Source organism: Mchenga conophoros, linkage group LG23 (genome assembly GCF_057382185.1).
Source record: "Mchenga conophoros isolate Kocher_MC1m ecotype Shallow Benthic linkage group LG23, M_conophoros_male_GT1.1, whole genome shotgun sequence".
NCBI lineage: Eukaryota > Metazoa > Chordata > Actinopteri > Cichliformes > Cichlidae > Mchenga > Mchenga conophoros.
Genome location: NC_140547.1, coordinates 20624910 through 20642697, shown reverse-complemented (window position 1 = coordinate 20642697; position 17788 = coordinate 20624910). Strand labels below are relative to the sequence as shown.

Sequence of the window (17788 nt, the reverse complement as noted above, 5' to 3'; positions counted from 1 at the left end):
CTTGGTCTTTTGTTAAGCCAAATGAATCTCGAAATCTGCTTATTCCATTCCCTGAATTGCTTCTCTGGAATTTGAATAGGTAAAGCAAGAAAAAGATAGAGTAGTTTGGGGAGAATATTCATTTTAATTATCTGTATCCTGTTGCCAAGGTCGAGAGGGAGCAAGGCCCAAATGTTGAGATCGCTATATATTTCTCTATTAATACGACTGTAATTAATATCATACAGTTGTGTCAGATCTCTAGGCAGAAACACTCCCAAATATTTGATAGCAGTTGCCTCCCAATTAAACTTGAATTTTGCCAGTAGTGTCTGGTCCGGAGAAAAATTAAATGACAGAACTTGAGTTTTTTTGACATTAAGGACATACCCTGAATACCGGCCATATGTTTCCAACATCCCCATTAACACTGGTATACCTGAGTTGGGATCCATGATTGTCACCAAGACATCATCTGCGTATAAACACACCTTGTACTCGTCCCCTCCTATTACAATCCCTTTCAACGATGTTTCCTGACATATAGCCTGGGCTAGAGGTTCGATAAACAAGTTGAAGAGGTAGGGGCTTGCTGGACACCCCTGTCTACATCCTCGTTCTAAAAAAATAGTATCGGAGAGGCTACCGTTAATTTTTATTCTGGCAGTAGGGAGAGAATAAAGAGCTTGGAAACATCTTATAAACTCGCTACAGAAACCAAATCTTTTCATCACTAGGAAGAGGAAGTCCCAATTCACTGAATCATATGCTTTTTCAGCATCTAAGCTAAGAATAATTGAGCTTTTTTTCTTATTATTAATGTGTTCGATGATGTGTAAAGCTCGTCTAATATTATCGTGGGTTTGTCTATTTTTCAAGAAACCCGTTTGGTCTTCATCAATCAAAGAAGGCATTACAGCATCCATTCTTCGCACCAAAATAGTTGTGTATAGTTTATAGTCTGAGTTCAGGACACTTATCGGCCTATAAGATTTGCAGTTTAGTCTATCCTGTCCCCCCTTTGGCAAAACAGATATGAAGGCCTCCTTCCAAGAGGGAGGTACCAGACCTCCTTTCAAAATGTAGTTAAAACTAGTTTCCAACAGGGGAAGAAGGCTTTCCCTCATGGTTTTGTACCATTCGGCAGGGAGCCCGTCGGTACCTGGTGATTTATTGGATTTAAGGCTGGAGATAGCTTTAATTATTTCTTCCCGAGATATTAAGGACGTTAACTTACTATTTGCTTCTCGACCAATCGTAGGCAGGTCTAAGGGATTCAAAAAGTCAGTCATCTTATTTACATCACCCTGAGTAGATTGAAAAGTATTACAAATCCTTATATAGTCAAACGCTTTTTGAATTTTATCCAGGTCAGTTACAACATTGTTACCAACCGGGTCTCTAATCTTATAAATATTATTTTCAGCTTGCTGTTTTCTAATCCGCCACGCCAACTGCTTCGCCGCCTTAGGCCCCGCCTCATAATACCTCTGTTTCATGAACCTTATGTTTTTCTCTACTTCTTCGCTCAATATCTTATCTATCTCCTGCTTAATCTGTCTGATCTGGTGGGTTACTGTAGTATTTTTATCCTTTAGACCTGACTGTTCCAAGGCCATTAATCTATTCTGCAGTTGTAACAATTCTTGTGACTTTTTCTTTTTAATCATGGTCGACCACGCAATTATTTTTCCTCTGAGGACAGCTTTGGCTGCATCCCATACAATACTGTGATTTGTCTCTCCATTATCATTCTCCTGCAGGTACAAGTTAAGATCGGCTGTCATTTGTTTCACAAAAGCGGGGTCATTTAACATACCGGTATTTAGTCTTCACAAAGTTGTCTTCCGTGTCCCGTCCAAATGTAACGTTATATAAATTCCACTGTGGTCAGAGACATCTCTTGGACCTATTCTGCAATCTTTTATCCTGTGTAAATCCCTATTAAACATAAAACAGTAATCTATCCTCGAATACACTGAGTGTCGAGCAGAGTAAAAAGTGAATCCTGACGCTGACCCATGGATAGATCGCCACACGTCAATAAGCCCTAATTCCGTTAACATTCCTTTAACCCGTTTCCCTCCAGACGTGCTTTTCCTGTCCCTATTATTTGAGTCTAATCTGGGATTTAACAGTAAATTAAAATCTCCTGCACAAATAAGAGTTCCCACCGTTTCCTTAGAGATCAAATCAAATATCTTCTTAAAGAAGCTTGCGTTGCTTCCTGGGGGTGCATAGACATTTAATAGTGTGACCGTCTTATTCTCTATTCTACCTTTTACTAAAACAAACCGACCTTCCTTATCACTTATAGTAGATATATGTTCAAATTTTATTTTATTTGAGATAAGGATAGCTACTCCTCGTTTTTTCCCGGCCCTATACGATGAATAGAATGTATGTCTGAAACCCATCTTTTTTAATTTCTCATGTTCTGCATTATCTAGATGAGTTTCTTGCCAATATGCCAAGTCTACTGTCTCCTTTTTCAATTTGGCAATTAATTTGCTTCTTTTAATAGGGCTATTCAGGCCATTTACATTTAGTGACAGCATTTTATAGAAATTATAAGCCATCAAGTGGATATGTGGAATACAACATAATCAACCCAGACCTCAGAACATCACAACCAGAACTCACTGAACAGCAAACACACAAAACATTAACAGGAGCTTCCAATACAAAGGATATAACAGTATCCTTTGACATTGAGGGGACTGGCCACAGGGTGGGGCCCCTCATCCGACAAGAGGGGAGTGACCGACAAAAAAGCCAAAAAAGGGCAAAAAATAAACGAAACAGTCTCTTATCGCTACTAGACATAACGTGGTGGTTCTCTAACCATGTCCGTAGGCACCAACCTAAAGAAATATGAATTCTGAAGGATACGAAAGTCAGTGTTCCTGCGGTTAGATTATCAAAACTCTACCGCCAGCTATCTCACCGTTGTCCCGCCATCAGCTGTTCACTCGTCTGCTGACACTTTTTCTTGCTCCCTCCGGAATGCTTGGAGTTTTTCCCGCACGTGCTGCTGGAAGCCGCCCCCGCAGTGTGCTGTCTGCGTTTCCCAAGGAAGTAGCTGCTTTATCGTGTCCTCTGTCATCCTGTTGGTTTGGTTCCCCAAGGTGATCTTACCCACGGCTATTCCCCGCTTTCTTAAATCCTCGGCAGCTTGGCTCGCGGTATTATATAGGACATTGCCTGACGCATAAAACACTCGCATCTTACTTAGTGGTGTCTGGAAACGGATCCCGTTGTCCTTCAAAGCCTTCTTAACTGGGATATATTCCCGTCTCCTTTTCTGCACTTCCAGAGAGTAGTCATGATCGAAATACACCCGTTTGTTTTGGATATGTACCCCTTTGTTCCACGCCATGCGGAGAATCTCTTCTTTAACAGAGAACCGGAGGAAGCGCACTATTATTGAGCGTGGTGGGGCGTTCGGGGGTGGTTTCGGTCCCAACGCGCGGTGTGCGCGCTCAATGCCGAGAGCACGGTCCGGCCCGAAATCTTCGCCTAGGTGTTCTTTGATCAGATTTTCAACAAAGGTAGTCACCGACGAGCCCTCCGAGTTTTCCGGTACGCCGTAGATCCGGATGTTTTTGCGCCTAGCGCGGCCCTCCATATCGGACACCTTTTCCTGAAGCGCCCGTTGATTTTCCAACAGCTGCACAAGTGTATCCCTAACACCAATGTCCCAGCGTTCCGAGTCAGCCATGTTGTCCTCGACGTGCTTTAGCCGACCAGTCATCTCCTCCACCTGATCCGCCATCTCGTGTAATCTTTGATTCAATTCCTTAGAGAGTTCGGCCATTTGCTTCTTTACATCTTCCCGAAATTCCGTACCGAATGCTTTGAAGTCACTCTTCAATTCGGTTCGCAATGTAGCCATTTCGGCCACCAGTACGCTACTCACAGCATCCCGAATCCAATCCAGACCTTCACCTCGGTCGCCATCTTGTCCCGATGCGAGGCTTGCCTCACTAGCCGCGGCGTCCTTCTCCATTTCACAGTCAAGAATGTTTCGTAGCCCGTATCCTCCCTTTTTAGATTTATCCCCACTCATTCTTGCGTCGAAAAATGGCAATGTAGCCCTAATACAGCTCTCGAGTCCGGGGAAACACACGGTTGGTGCCGGAGGTCACTCTCTATGCGGCCATGCGGTGCTACGAGCCACCGGAAGTCTATCCTCAGTTACTTTGACACAAAGGCATCTGCTGTGATGTTTACACCTCTGATGAAGTCTCACAAGTGTCAGTACTGATAAATGATCAGAATTCTAATCTTTCTTACTTTCTGAGTCAAAACTGAATACAATAGAATTGATTATAGAAATTAGTGACGTTACCCAGCTCTAGCATTAATATAGTGTTGTATTAATTCATTCGAGTTTAGAGAGTTTAGATGTTATATTGGTTATGGTCACTGAATCCTGGTATTTATTGATTGAACGCAGTAACATCTCTGTGTTATGCAGGCTAATGTTTGATATGACAGGAAATGATGTTTGCTTTGGATTCTCCATGATGAAGGAGATGGCGAGCCACCTCTGAACCTGATCACCTCCTTAGCCTGAGCAGCTGCTCTAAGTTTTCACTGTGACACACGAGGAGGCCACGCCCTTTTCTTTCATCATCCACCTGTGTGAAAGCACAGCACCAAACAGCTGAACTGATGTGTTTCATTCAGCAGCTCTTTGGAAGTGAACCTGACTGGACGCTGACCTGTTTACTAAAACTAACTGACTACAAACCAGAGGAAAGTTGAACCTGAGGAACCAAGTAAAGAACTTCCAAACTTCAACATCCCAGAGACACTTTCCTGCATTATCAGGTGACTCCTTGTGATGAGGGAGCAGCCTAAAGTAGCTTTGATCACTTCAATATCAACATTGTGTTTCTGCTGTTTACACTTGTCTGTGACGCTCTGTGAAATATTCAGAGTCACGTTGAGCTTTTTCCTTTTTCTGTCATGAAGACAGCTGAGACTGGTTGGAGTCTCCAGGTCCTGCTGACCTTTCACTTTATTTGATAAATGCTTTGTGAGGCATGGATGGGCCTCACTTTAGACCAGCTCACACAAGACACGTCACTAACAACCAGTAACTGCCTGAATTAACCAGGAATATCTGTGATACATGTAAAACTTTAGATTCTTAATCCATCATTGAAAAAGTATCAAACTGCTGTCATTAAACATGTTATATATGAGCTTATTAAGCAACACTTAACATTTATATCCATGTTTATGAATGACATACTAAGGAGGAGAAATGTTTTATAAATGATGAAATAAGTATCCATCCATCCATTTGCTTCCGCTTATCCTTTTCAGGGTCGCAGGGCTAACACACAGGGACAGACAACCATTCGCAATCACATTCACTCCCGCATTCACACCTATGGTCAATTTAGATTAATCCATTAACCTAAGTGCATGTCTTTGGAATGTGGGAGGAAGCCGGAGTACCCGGAGAGAACATGCAAACTCCACACAGAAAGACCCCGGCCTGATGGTGGAATTGAACTCAGGACCTTCTTACTGTGCGGCAACAGTGCTAACCACCGTGCCACCATGCTGCCCCAAATATTAACTAACACCTCACTAATGCTTAAGAGTGTGTAGCTATTATAAAGTGTTAACAGTAAAACACTAAATATCAACAATATAGAAACACACAGAGTGGAACAACAACATCTACACTTCATATCTTGTACAACAGCAGCTTCACCTGCTGCTCTCATCACACACGTGGAAATCACACTTATTCTACATCTGCAGGTGGAGACACAAAGTGATGAAGACTCTCTGCTGTCTGGAGTATTCACTTGTTGCTCACTGTAGTAGGGATGGACCGATCTGATATTAGGTATCGGTATCTGTCCGATACTGACCCAAATTGTCATGATCCTGGGCCATGTTGGCCCAGCATTCTTAGTTTTCGTGTGTTTTGTGTTTTGTTCTTTATTAATCCCTTGGTTTCTAGGTTGCTCTGTTAAGATGTCCCTTATTTGATTACCTCCTGTGTGCTCCTCTGTGTATCTGTAGATCCTCATTTTTCCCTCCTTGTGTTTTATTTCATGCTTTCCCCAGCCCGTCATGTCGTGCACTCGCTCCTGCTGTCCAAACCTCTGTACTTCCTGTTTTACTTTGCCCGTCTCCCGTCAGTGTTGCGTTCACTCCTGCCGTGTCTTGTTATGATTATCAGTGTCACCTGTGTTCCCCGTGTGCTCCCACTTCCCTCGTTAACCCTGTGTATTTATGTCTGCGTCTCCCTCAGTTCTGTGTCGCGTTCTCCCTCATGACTGTGTGCCCCTCCGTATGTTTCCTCGTGAGTCAGTTCCTTAGTACTTCCCAGTTTAGTTTCATGTTATTTTGTATCGCCTTTATCCTCTGTCAGCAATAAAGCTGTATTTTGAGTTCAGTCCTGTTTTCCCGTGAGTTTGCGTTTGGGTCCTCTCCTGCCTGGGCACAGCCTGATCATGACACAAATTACTGGATCGGATATCAGAGAGAAATAAAAAATTGAATCCGATCCATTAAGTATCACAAAAGAACCTCATAAAACCTGCGACATGGCGTAACCCAGCTCATGACCTGCACGTCGGAGCAGTATGCATCACGTGATAGAGCAGCTCTGCCGTGCGAGACCTGTCGGCGGTCCGGATATTTACTTCACACTGAAAGCATTTGGAGCCTCGCTACGTGCTGCAAAACTGGCCTTTCATCTCGAACAAAGCTATACCAGAGAAGTAAAGCAAGTGTGTCAGTTCATCTCTGAATCTTTGTAAAGTATTTCCACATTAACAACAACCGATATATGGAGCCACAGGTGGACTGGCCGTCGGCCGCCGATGGTGACTTTTGTTGTTCTTATGGGCCGATATTTATCATTATTATTTTATTATCATTATTTTGTAACAATATAAACAATGAAATGTGGTGGATTAGCCAATTGGTCGTGATTGACTCTGGGCTGGACCAATTACAGCCCAGGAGTTTTGTATTGAGGTAAAAAGAAACATGATTTGTCCCGTACTTCAGCTAGAATGAAAAAAAGACACAAAGCTGGAGTTATTCTGTCTTTATGCTGCACAGCTGCCTCTTCTTCTCTCATTTTCTCCCCCTCCCTCTCCTGTTGATACTTCAATCAAACTGATCAATGATCAGCTGATCGTCTTTTCTGTCCGTCTTGTTTGTTTATCGCCCACTTTGCGCCAGAAAGAGGAAACCAGCGGATAAACAACAGCAGTTTAAGCTTGATAAGCTGTTGTTAGAATTGATTTAATATTATTTCTAGTATCAGCTGATGTTTGCTGGAGCCACAGCTGCAAAAAAGCTGCTGGTCATGATATCGGTTTGGTTATCTGGTGAGAGGGAAACATGAAGATGAAACCAGGAGATGTCCTTACTGGATCATCAGAGCTGAACAGGTGATGGAGAAACAGGTTTACCTTTTAGGTGACAGGAATGAGTTGAAGGGAAGTTATGAACTGTTTCTGAGAGACAAATAACACCAGGAACCTTTTTTACGTAGCTGACAGCTGGTAACTGTGCAGGGGCGGGTCTAGCAAAGTTTTGCCAGGGAGCCAGGGGCATTAACAGGTAAAAGGGGGGCACAAAGAAATACTTTTCTTTCTTATTCTCATTTAAAATGTCTCGCTTTTAATAAATAATTATCTGAATCTTACAACCAAAGTTTTCATCTGATATAAAATGTATAAAAATCCGTTATTGTATATAGTAACTATTAAGTCTAATGGTTTGTAAGCTATAATACGTTTCCTTTGGGATGGTACCATCTGTGCAGTCTGCAATTCTGTTGCATACAGGTATAACACAATAACTTTAGAGTTTTGATTTTTTAAACTTGAGTATGAAGTTATACAAGATGCAAGTTTTATTGATTATAAAATACACTATATCGGATTAATATCGTATCAGCAGATATCCAAATTTATGATATCGGTATCAGACATAAAAAAGTGGTATTGTGCCATCTCTACACTGTAGAGCTGCTAACATGATCATCATGCTCAGTTCACTGCAGTCAAACACAGCTAACTGTGAAAATCCTTTCTTTTTGAAATGCTTTTCAGTTTACTGATGTGATGGCAGACCACACATGGTAAGCTCCACACCTCACCACTAGTTGCTCCACTTTAGTTTAATTTGCAGTCACTACTTTAAATATATAATACTTGTTGTCCAATGTATTGCTTCTTTATTAAATCTCCAAAAGTTGATTCTGTTCATCTGGACGTAGAGTTTTCAGTGGGAGAAACGTTTCGTCACTCATCCAAGTGACTTCTTCAGTCTCAGCTGACTGCAGGTTTCCCCAAACTTATAAACAGTACATTTGCATAATGACTGAAACCAGCCCACTGAAGGAACAATGGGCTGGGAGGTCAGTTCCTTCATCATAATTATGCAAATTCTCATTACCATTGATCAACAACCACTGATCAATGGCCGTGAGTACCATTCACAGAGACCTGGGGAATGGCTGCAATAACAGCATTGTAGCATGGTGAAAGATGTACCCTTAGGCCCCCTCCTCGACTCAGAGATGGTCTTTATTAAAAACAAAATTCCATCACACTTTCCATTGTTTACATGGAGTGCTGTCAAGAGATTTTTGTTTTTATATAATTTGATCAGCTTCATGAAATGTGTTTTTCTGTTGGTTAAGCAATCTAAATGTCTATGTGACTTTTCACCTAATAACTTTTGATGAACTTATTCAGCTACTGAACCATTTCCTCTTTTTGAGAACAGATGTAGAAAAGGGAAATAACCCGTTGCTTTTAGTACACTCTGTACAAAGTGTAGACAGGAAACTGCAGGTCTGCAGAGCATGTTTTTTATAGAAGTGAAACTATAATCTTAAGTGTGTGCTGATTCTGAGTGATGTTGTTATTTTTACACACACACACACACACACACACACACACACACACACACACACACACACACAGACATGTATAAAATAAAAGTACGCAGGCAGAAGCGGCGCAGTTTGCAGGGTGTGTTTGCTGCTGCCCACGCGTGTAAAAACGACTGCAGTCTCTCTGTGTGTTTTCTAACTCAGGTGTCTCAGCTGAAGAATTACAGGGTGATTTAAAGAAATCCCGTGTCAAGTGCAAACATGCAAGGTCAAAGTTCTGTTTTATGTTATATTAATACATATTTCTTTGTTTGAGTTATCTGATGTTTTGACTTCTCCTTTCTGGTTGGCAAAGTTCCCCTCCTCTCTGGAGGGGAGAGGGAGGGGAAACAGGAGGACAAAGGAGGGAACAACTAAGCTGTAGTGCCTCTTCACCTCACTGTGCAATACCTTTTGTGCAATACTTTTGTAAATAGTCAACGGTGCAATAGACTCAATACTTGAAATGTGCAATTCACTTGTATTTTTATTCCTATTTATTCTATTTATCCCCTTCGTATATTTTATTTATATTGTCTCTGTATTTATATATGTGTGTGTGTGTATAACTCTGTAACTTCTGTCGGTGCTGTGCTTTTTTGGAAATCGAATTTCCCAGAGGAACCCACCCGAGGGATTAATAAAGTTCTATCTTATCTTATCTTAAGTGCTGTGGGATCTGAAGTACTGCTGGAAGCCTAATTGGACTAAACCACATGCTTCATTGTGTGGGGGTGTTTCAAGTTTATTTAATTGTTTTGTGTTACTTGGTTATATTGCAGGCATTTTGTTTTCCCCCTGGTCTGTCATTTGGTTTAGCTGAACTAGTATTTAAGTTCCCACATGTGTCATTTCAGGAAGTCAGTTTGTCTTACGTTTGTTTGAGTTTTTGTTAGTTGTTATTTTGAGTTTAATTTATTGACTTGACCTCTTTTATTGGTCTGCCTGTTTAAGTGTTGGCGTGTCAATTATTTTTCATATTTTTGGGTCAATTAAACCCATTTTTGAATTAAAACCCTTGTGTCCTCTATGCCTTACTGCTTGGTCCCTGAAAACTGACAACAAGAAACTGAAAGAGTCGATCAAATATAACAGCAGCAACAATAAAACTGAAACAGGATTCCATCATATTTAATCCCCGAAGTTTAAATATGAAACAGATGAAAAAGGAATATTACCAGAATATTGCAAATATGAAAAAAAAACCCTCACGATTAAATAGTCTAAAATATTTTCTTTGTTTAACATTACATATTTCCTTATACAGATTTAATCATGTTAGGAACAATTCATTTACCTGAGCTGTGAGATATAAGGCAGACACTGCAGGAAACTCCTCACTTCACTCTCTTCATGTGAGCAGTCTGTCAGCTCCACTTGTTTCTTCTCTGGTTGGAGTTTCAGCACTTCCAGGAGGATGGAGGTCTTTCTCTCTGAGAGGTTTATGGACCAGACTGCAGGAGCTGACTGGAAAACTGACTGTAATGATGGAAGGACACTCAAGCCTGTTTTAGTCTCATAGTCCTTCACATGGGAGTACAGATCCAGCAGGAAATCACACTGATATTTCTTCATATCATCATCATCATCATCAGCGTTGATGTTAAAAAGGAATGTTTGATATCTGCACACTGATGATAACAGCTCCAGTATCTTCTCTCCTGTCTGCTGTTCTCTCTCTGCTGCTGCACAGAACAGATTCACAAAGAACTTCGTTGTGTCTTCATCTGATGTCTCATCATCAACACTGGAACAATAAGAAGGAAACATTTAGTGATGATTTGATCTCAGCTGTGTAAAAACAACCACACACTACTGATGGACTCCATCTTGTCCATCTCATTTACTAATATTTCCTGAGTTATTCATTTTACTATGGTTAATTTGGCTTAGGAAGTCTGTATAATTACACTATAAAGAATGATTTCTGCTCCAGCAGAGTGGTGTAATACAAAGAGACATATGAGTTATTGAGCTTTTATGTAGAGTTTAAAATCAGAGCTTTCAGCAAAGCCACCAAACTAGGTCATTTCTTATGTGGTTTGATCACCACGGCAACAGATGCTGAACACACAGCCTGGTTTAAATCAGGTTATGTTCAGAGTTTCAGATTAAAATCAGCTGTAAGTGCCACATTTTCTCTGATTCTGTTATTTCCAGTCTGCTCTGAGTGTGATGTAGAGTCTCTGCTGAATCAGTACGTGTTATATATACAACCTGTTGATCTGTATCAGTCTGACTAACAGCACTGAATGAAGCCCAGCTGTAAAGTGACAGCAGCACAGTCTGTGTGTCACATGGTCACACAAGTTTACATGTATTCAGCTGCTGTTGCAGTGTGAAACAGATGTGGAGCCTAATCTGCTGTTTAGTCCATTTATCACAGAGAAGATCCCACCAATAACATGAACTTCACTTTGATGTGGTGACAAACTAAAGAGGTTTCCTCGTCTCCTTCATCAGATTGTGTGTCAGACCTGAATGCAGCGAGTAACCTTTAATGTTTAAATGGATCAAGGTTAAAGTCTCACAGCTCTAATGTGCAGCTGTCAGCTTACAAATAAACTGCAGCACAGAGCGCTCAAACACATATATTCATTCACTGATTCATTTCTTCATAGATCTTCATCATTCTGTCAGAACTGTTTGCAGGCAGTTAGGAAGAGGACCTAATATGCAGACTCCAGGACACGAAACAAACTCAAAAACAGCTTTAATGCTGACCCAGAAAAATAATAACCATACTCAGAATACAAATAAACTAGGCAGGTTGACAGACGGAACACACAGTGAGTATGAGGGTGAAACTAACTAAATTTAGGAATACAAAAATAAAGTAGACAGGGAAGGCTTACAGAACACAGAGCTGAATGAGGGTACGACACAACACAAGGCATTGAAAACACACTGGAGTAATTAGGGAATGGGAAACAGGAGGGAAACACAGCTGGGAGAAATCAGACTTAACAAGACAAGGGAAGCAAAACTAGACACACTGACATGAGTCACACTTTCAAAGCAAAACAGGAAACATACTGACTGAACTCAGACACAGACTCAGAGACCCAACATAACACCAGGACAAAACTGACACGGAAACCAAAACCTAAGAAAATCTCCCAAACATAACAAAACCTAGACCAAAACATAAGATAATATTAATCCGAAACTAAAAACACTGAGTCAACAGACTTAGGATCTTGACACATCCATTCATGTGATCATGTTTCTTACTGATGAAGGCAGCATTTGATTGGTCCATTTGGTGTGGAAGAAGAGACAAATCAAACTCCTCCTTTTATGTGAGTGTGGACAGAGACTGAAGCTGAGTGAACACAAAGTTTTGAGCCCACATTGTGACAGCTGTTATCTCTGACTGCAGCTTTAGGTTTCATCAAGCCAGCGAACACAAAGAAAGCCTGGTTATGATGAACCTGCTTCATTGTTCAGCCCTCTGTGCAGCAACAGACGCTTGATCCTGTTTTATCTTAAAGTTAATGTGACATGTTCTTATTCTTTTAACATGGCTGCGTTATTGTTACTGTTTGATTCTTATTAAACATCATTTCATTATTGTCACACAGACAGAAGACTGTCACATGTTTCAAAGTGGAAACTGATTGATTTAGTAAGTCAGACAGTGAAGCTTCAAAAACAGCTCAGCTCTTTCATTTTAATGTTCACGGGACTAAAAACTCAAGTGAGTGTTAACAACAACTGAATAATAAGAAGAAAATACTGAACCTTCATCATTAGTGAATGTACAACATTTATGTGAAATAAAGGATCAGTGAGGATAAAACTAATGTGGCACTATAAAACTGATAGCAGAGAAATGTCATCTGAATACAGAAAACTGTGCAATTACATTATAATTCATATAACGTAAAATATTTTCTGATTTCAGGGAGCATCTCATTTTCTGAAACAGAAATGAGATGCTCATTTCATCATGTAAAGTACATTTTATTTACCTGAGCTGTGAGATATAAGGCAGACACTGCAGGAAACTCCTCACTTCACTCTCTTCATGTGAGCAGCCTGTCAGCTCCACTTGTTTCTTCTCTGGTTGGAGTTTCAGCACTTCCAGGAGGATGGAGGTCTTTCTCTCTGAGAGGTTTATGGACCAGACTGCAGGAGCTGACTGGAAAACTGACTGTAATGATGGAAGGACACTCAAGCCTGTTTTAGTCTCATAGTCCTTCACATGGGAGTACAGATCCAGCAGGAAATCACACTGATATTTCTTCATATCATCATCATCATCATCAGCGTTGATGTTAAAAAGGAATGTTTGATATCTGCACACTGATGATAACAGCTCCAGTATCTTCTCTCCTGTCTGCTGTTCTCTCTCTGCTGCTGCACAGAACAGATTCACAAAGAACTTCGTTGTGTCTTCATCTGATGTCTCATCATCAACACTGGAACAATAAGAAGGAAACATTTAGTGATGATTTGATCTCAGCTGTGTAAAAACAACCACACACTACTGATGGACTCCATCTTGTCCATCTCATTTACTAATATTTCCTGAGTTATTCATTTTACTATGGTTAATTTGGCTTAGGAAGTCTGTATAATTACACTATAAAGAATGATTTCTGCTCCAGCAGAGTGGTGTAATACAAAGAGACATATGAGTTATTGAGCTTTTATGTAGAGTTTAAAATCAGAGCTTTCAGCAAAGCCACCAAACTAGGTCATTTCTTATGTGGTTTGATCACCACGGCAACAGATGCTGAACACACAGCCTGGTTTAAATCAGGTTATGTTCAGAGTTTCAGATTAAAATCAGCTGTAAGTGCCACATTTTCTCTGATTCTGTTATTTCCAGTCTGCTCTGAGTGTGATGTAGAGTCTCTGCTGAATCAGTACGTGTTATATATACAACCTGTTGATCTGTATCAGTCTGACTAACAGCACTGAATGAAGCCCAGCTGTAAAGTGACAGCAGCACAGTCTGTGTGTCACATGGTCACACAAGTTTACATGTATTCAGCTGCTGTTGCAGTGTGAAACAGATGTGGAGCCTAATCTGCTGTTTAGTCCATTTATCACAGAGAAGATCCCACCAATAACATGAACTTCACTTTGATGTGGTGACAAACTAAAGAGGTTTCCTCGTCTCCTTCATCAGATTGTGTGTCAGACCTGAATGCAGCGAGTAACCTTTAATGTTTAAATGGATCAAGGTTAAAGTCTCACAGCTCTAATGTGCAGCTGTCAGCTTACAAATAAACTGCAGCACAGAGCGCTCAAACACATATATTCATTCACTGATTCATTTCTTCATAGATCTTCATCATTCTGTCAGAACTGTTTGCAGGCAGTTAGGAAGAGGACCTAATATGCAGACTCCAGGACACGAAACAAACTCAAAAACAGCTTTAATGCTGACCCAGAAAAATAATAACCATACTCAGAATACAAATAAACTAGGCAGGTTGACAGACGGAACACACAGTGAGTATGAGGGTGAAACTAACTAAATTTAGGAATACAAAAATAAAGTAGACAGGGAAGGCTTACAGAACACAGAGCTGAATGAGGGTACGACACAACACAAGGCATTGAAAACACACTGGAGTAATTAGGGAATGGGAAACAGGAGGGAAACACAGCTGGGAGAAATCAGACTTAACAAGACAAGGGAAGCAAAACTAGACACACTGACATGAGTCACACTTTCAAAGCAAAACAGGAAACATACTGACTGAACTCAGACACAGACTCAGAGACCCAACATAACACCAGGACAAAACTGACACGGAAACCAAAACCTAAGAAAATCTCCCAAACATAACAAAACCTAGACCAAAACATAAGATAATATTAATCCGAAACTAAAAACACTGAGTCAACAGACTTAGGATCTTGACACATCCATTCATGTGATCATGTTTCTTACTGATGAAGGCAGCATTTGATTGGTCCATTTGGTGTGGAAGAAGAGACAAATCAAACTCCTCCTTTTATGTGAGTGTGGACAGAGACTGAAGCTGAGTGAACACAAAGTTTTGAGCCCACATTGTGACAGCTGTTATCTCTGACTGCAGCTTTAGGTTTCATCAAGCCAGCGAACACAAAGAAAGCCTGGTTATGATGAACCTGCTTCATTGTTCAGCCCTCTGTGCAGCAACAGACGCTTGATCCTGTTTTATCTTAAAGTTAATGTGACATGTTCTTATTCTTTTAACATGGCTGCGTTATTGTTACTGTTTGATTCTTATTAAACATCATTTCATTATTGTCACACAGACAGAAGACTGTCACATGTTTCAAAGTGGAAACTGATTGATTTAGTAAGTCAGACAGTGAAGCTTCAAAAACAGCTCAGCTCTTTCATTTGAATGTTCACGGGACTAAAAACTCAAGTGAGTGTTAACAACAACTGAATAATAAGAAGAAAATACTGAACCTTCATCATTAGTGAATGTACAACATTTATGTGAAATAAAGGATCAGTGAGGATAAAACTAATGTGGCACTATAAAACTGATAGCAGAGAAATGTCATCTGAATACAGAAAACTGTGCAATTACATTATAATTCATATAACGTAAAATATTTTCTGATTTCAGGGAGCATCTCATTTTCTGAAACAGATTTAATCATGTAAAGTACATTTTATTTACCTGAGCTGTGAGATATAAGGCAGACACTGCAGGAAACTCCTCACTTCACTCTCTTCATGTGAGCAGCCTGTCAGCTCCACTTGTTTCTTCTCTGGTTGGAGTTTCAGCACTTCCAGGAGGATGGAGGTCTTTCTCTCTGAGAGGTTTATGGACCAGACTGCAGGAGCTGACTGGAAAACTGACTGTAATGATGGAAGGACACTCAAGCCTGTTTTAGTCTCATATTCCTTCACATGGGAGCACAGATCCAGCAGGAAATCACACTGATATTTCTTCATATCATCATCATCATCATCATCATCATCAGCGTTGATGTTAAAAAGGAATGTTTGATATCTGCACACTGATGATAACAGCTCCAGTATCTTCTCTCCTGTCTGCTGTTCTCTCTCTGCTGCTGCACAGAACAGATTCACAAAGAACTTCGTTGTGTCTTCATCTGATGTCTCATCATCAACACTGGAACAATAAGAAGGAAACATTTAGTGATGATTTGATCTCAGCTGTGTAAAAACAACCACACACTACTGATGGACTCCATCTTGTCCATCTCATTTACTAATATTTCCTGAGTTATTCATTTTACTATGGTTAATTTGGCTTAGGAAGTCTGTATAATTACACTATAAAGAATGATTTCTGCTCCAGCAGAGTGGTGTAATACAAAGAGACATATGAGTTATTGAGCTTTTATGTAGAGTTTAAAATCAGAGCTTTCAGCAAAGCCACCAAACTAGGTCATTTCTTATGTGGTTTGATCACCACGGCAACAGATGCTGAACACACAGCCTGGTTTAAATCAGGTTATGTTCAGAGTTTCAGATTAAAATCAGCTGTAAGTGCCACATTTTCTCTGATTCTGTTATTTCCAGTCTGCTCTGAGTGTGATGTAGAGTCTCTGCTGAATCAGTACATGTTATATATACAACCTGTTGATCTGTATCAGTCTGACTAACAGCACTGAATGAAGCCCAGCTGTAAAGTGACAGCAGCACAGTCTGTGTGTCACATGGTCACACAAGTTTACATGTATTCAGCTGCTGTTGCAGTGTGAAACAGATGTGGAGCCTAATCTGCTGTTTAGTCCATTTATCACAGAGAAGATCCCACCAATAACATGAACTTCACTTTGATGTGGTGACAAACTAAAGAGGTTTCCTCGTCTCCTTCATCAGATTGTGTGTCAGACCTGAATGCAGCGAGTAACCTTTAATGTTTAAATGGATCAAGGTTAAAGTCTCACAGCTCTAATGTGCAGCTGTCAGCTTACAAATAAACTGCAGCACAGAGCGCTCAAACACATATATTCATTCACTGATTCATTTCTTCATAGATCTTCATCATTCTGTCAGAACTGTTTGCAGGCAGTTAGGAAGAGGACCTAATATGCAGACTCCAGGACACGAAACAAACTCAAAAACAGCTTTAATGCTGACCCAGAAAAATAATAACCATACTCAGAATACAAATAAACTAGGCAGGTTGACAGACGGAACACACAGTGAGTATGAGGGTGAAACTAACTAAATTTAGGAATACAAAAATAAAGTAGACAGGGAAGGCTTACAGAACACAGAGCTGAATGAGGGTACGACACAACACAAGGCATTGAAAACACACTGGAGTAATTAGGGAATGGGAAACAGGAGGGAAACACAGCTGGGAGAAATCAGACTTAACAAGACAAGGGAAGCAAAACTAGACACACTGACATGAGTCACACTTTCAAAGCAAAACAGGAAACATACTGACTGAACTCAGACACAGACTCAGAGACCCAACATAACACCAGGACAAAACTGACACGGAAACCAAAACCTAAGAAAATCTCCCAAACATAACAAAACCTAGACCAAAACATAAGATAATATTAATCCGAAACTAAAAACACTGAGTCAACAGACTTAGGATCTTGACACATCCATTCATGTGATCATGTTTCTTACTGATGAAGGCAGCATTTGATTGGTCCATTTGGTGTGGAAGAAGAGACAAATCAAACTCCTCCTTTTATGTGAGTGTGGACAGAGACTGAAGCTGAGTGAACACAAAGTTTTGAGCCCACATTGTGACAGCTGTTATCTCTGACTGCAGCTTTAGGTTTCATCAAGCCAGCGAACACAAAGAAAGCCTGGTTATGATGAACCTGCTTCATTGTTCAGCCCTCTGTGCAGCAACAGACGCTTGATCCTGTTTTATCTTAAAGTTAATGTGACATGTTCTTATTCTTTTAACATGGCTG

General features: G+C 40.5%; 1 protein-coding gene across 1 annotated transcript in view; it reads right to left on the bottom strand.

The window, feature by feature from the left end:
* LOC146547136 (uncharacterized) overlaps nt 1-17788 on the bottom strand; it is a 111990-nt gene that overhangs the window by 32876 nt on the left and 61326 nt on the right. Inside the window, exons 8-11 of the mRNA XM_085264082.1 lie at nt 15730-16005; nt 13066-13332; nt 10389-10655; nt 2964-4049 (exon numbers count right to left, since the gene is read on the bottom strand). Coding sequence (XP_085120208.1) covers nt 2964-4049; nt 10389-10655; nt 13066-13332; nt 15730-16005 — 1896 coding nt within the window. The remainder of the gene's footprint in view (nt 1-2963; nt 4050-10388; nt 10656-13065; nt 13333-15729; nt 16006-17788) is intronic.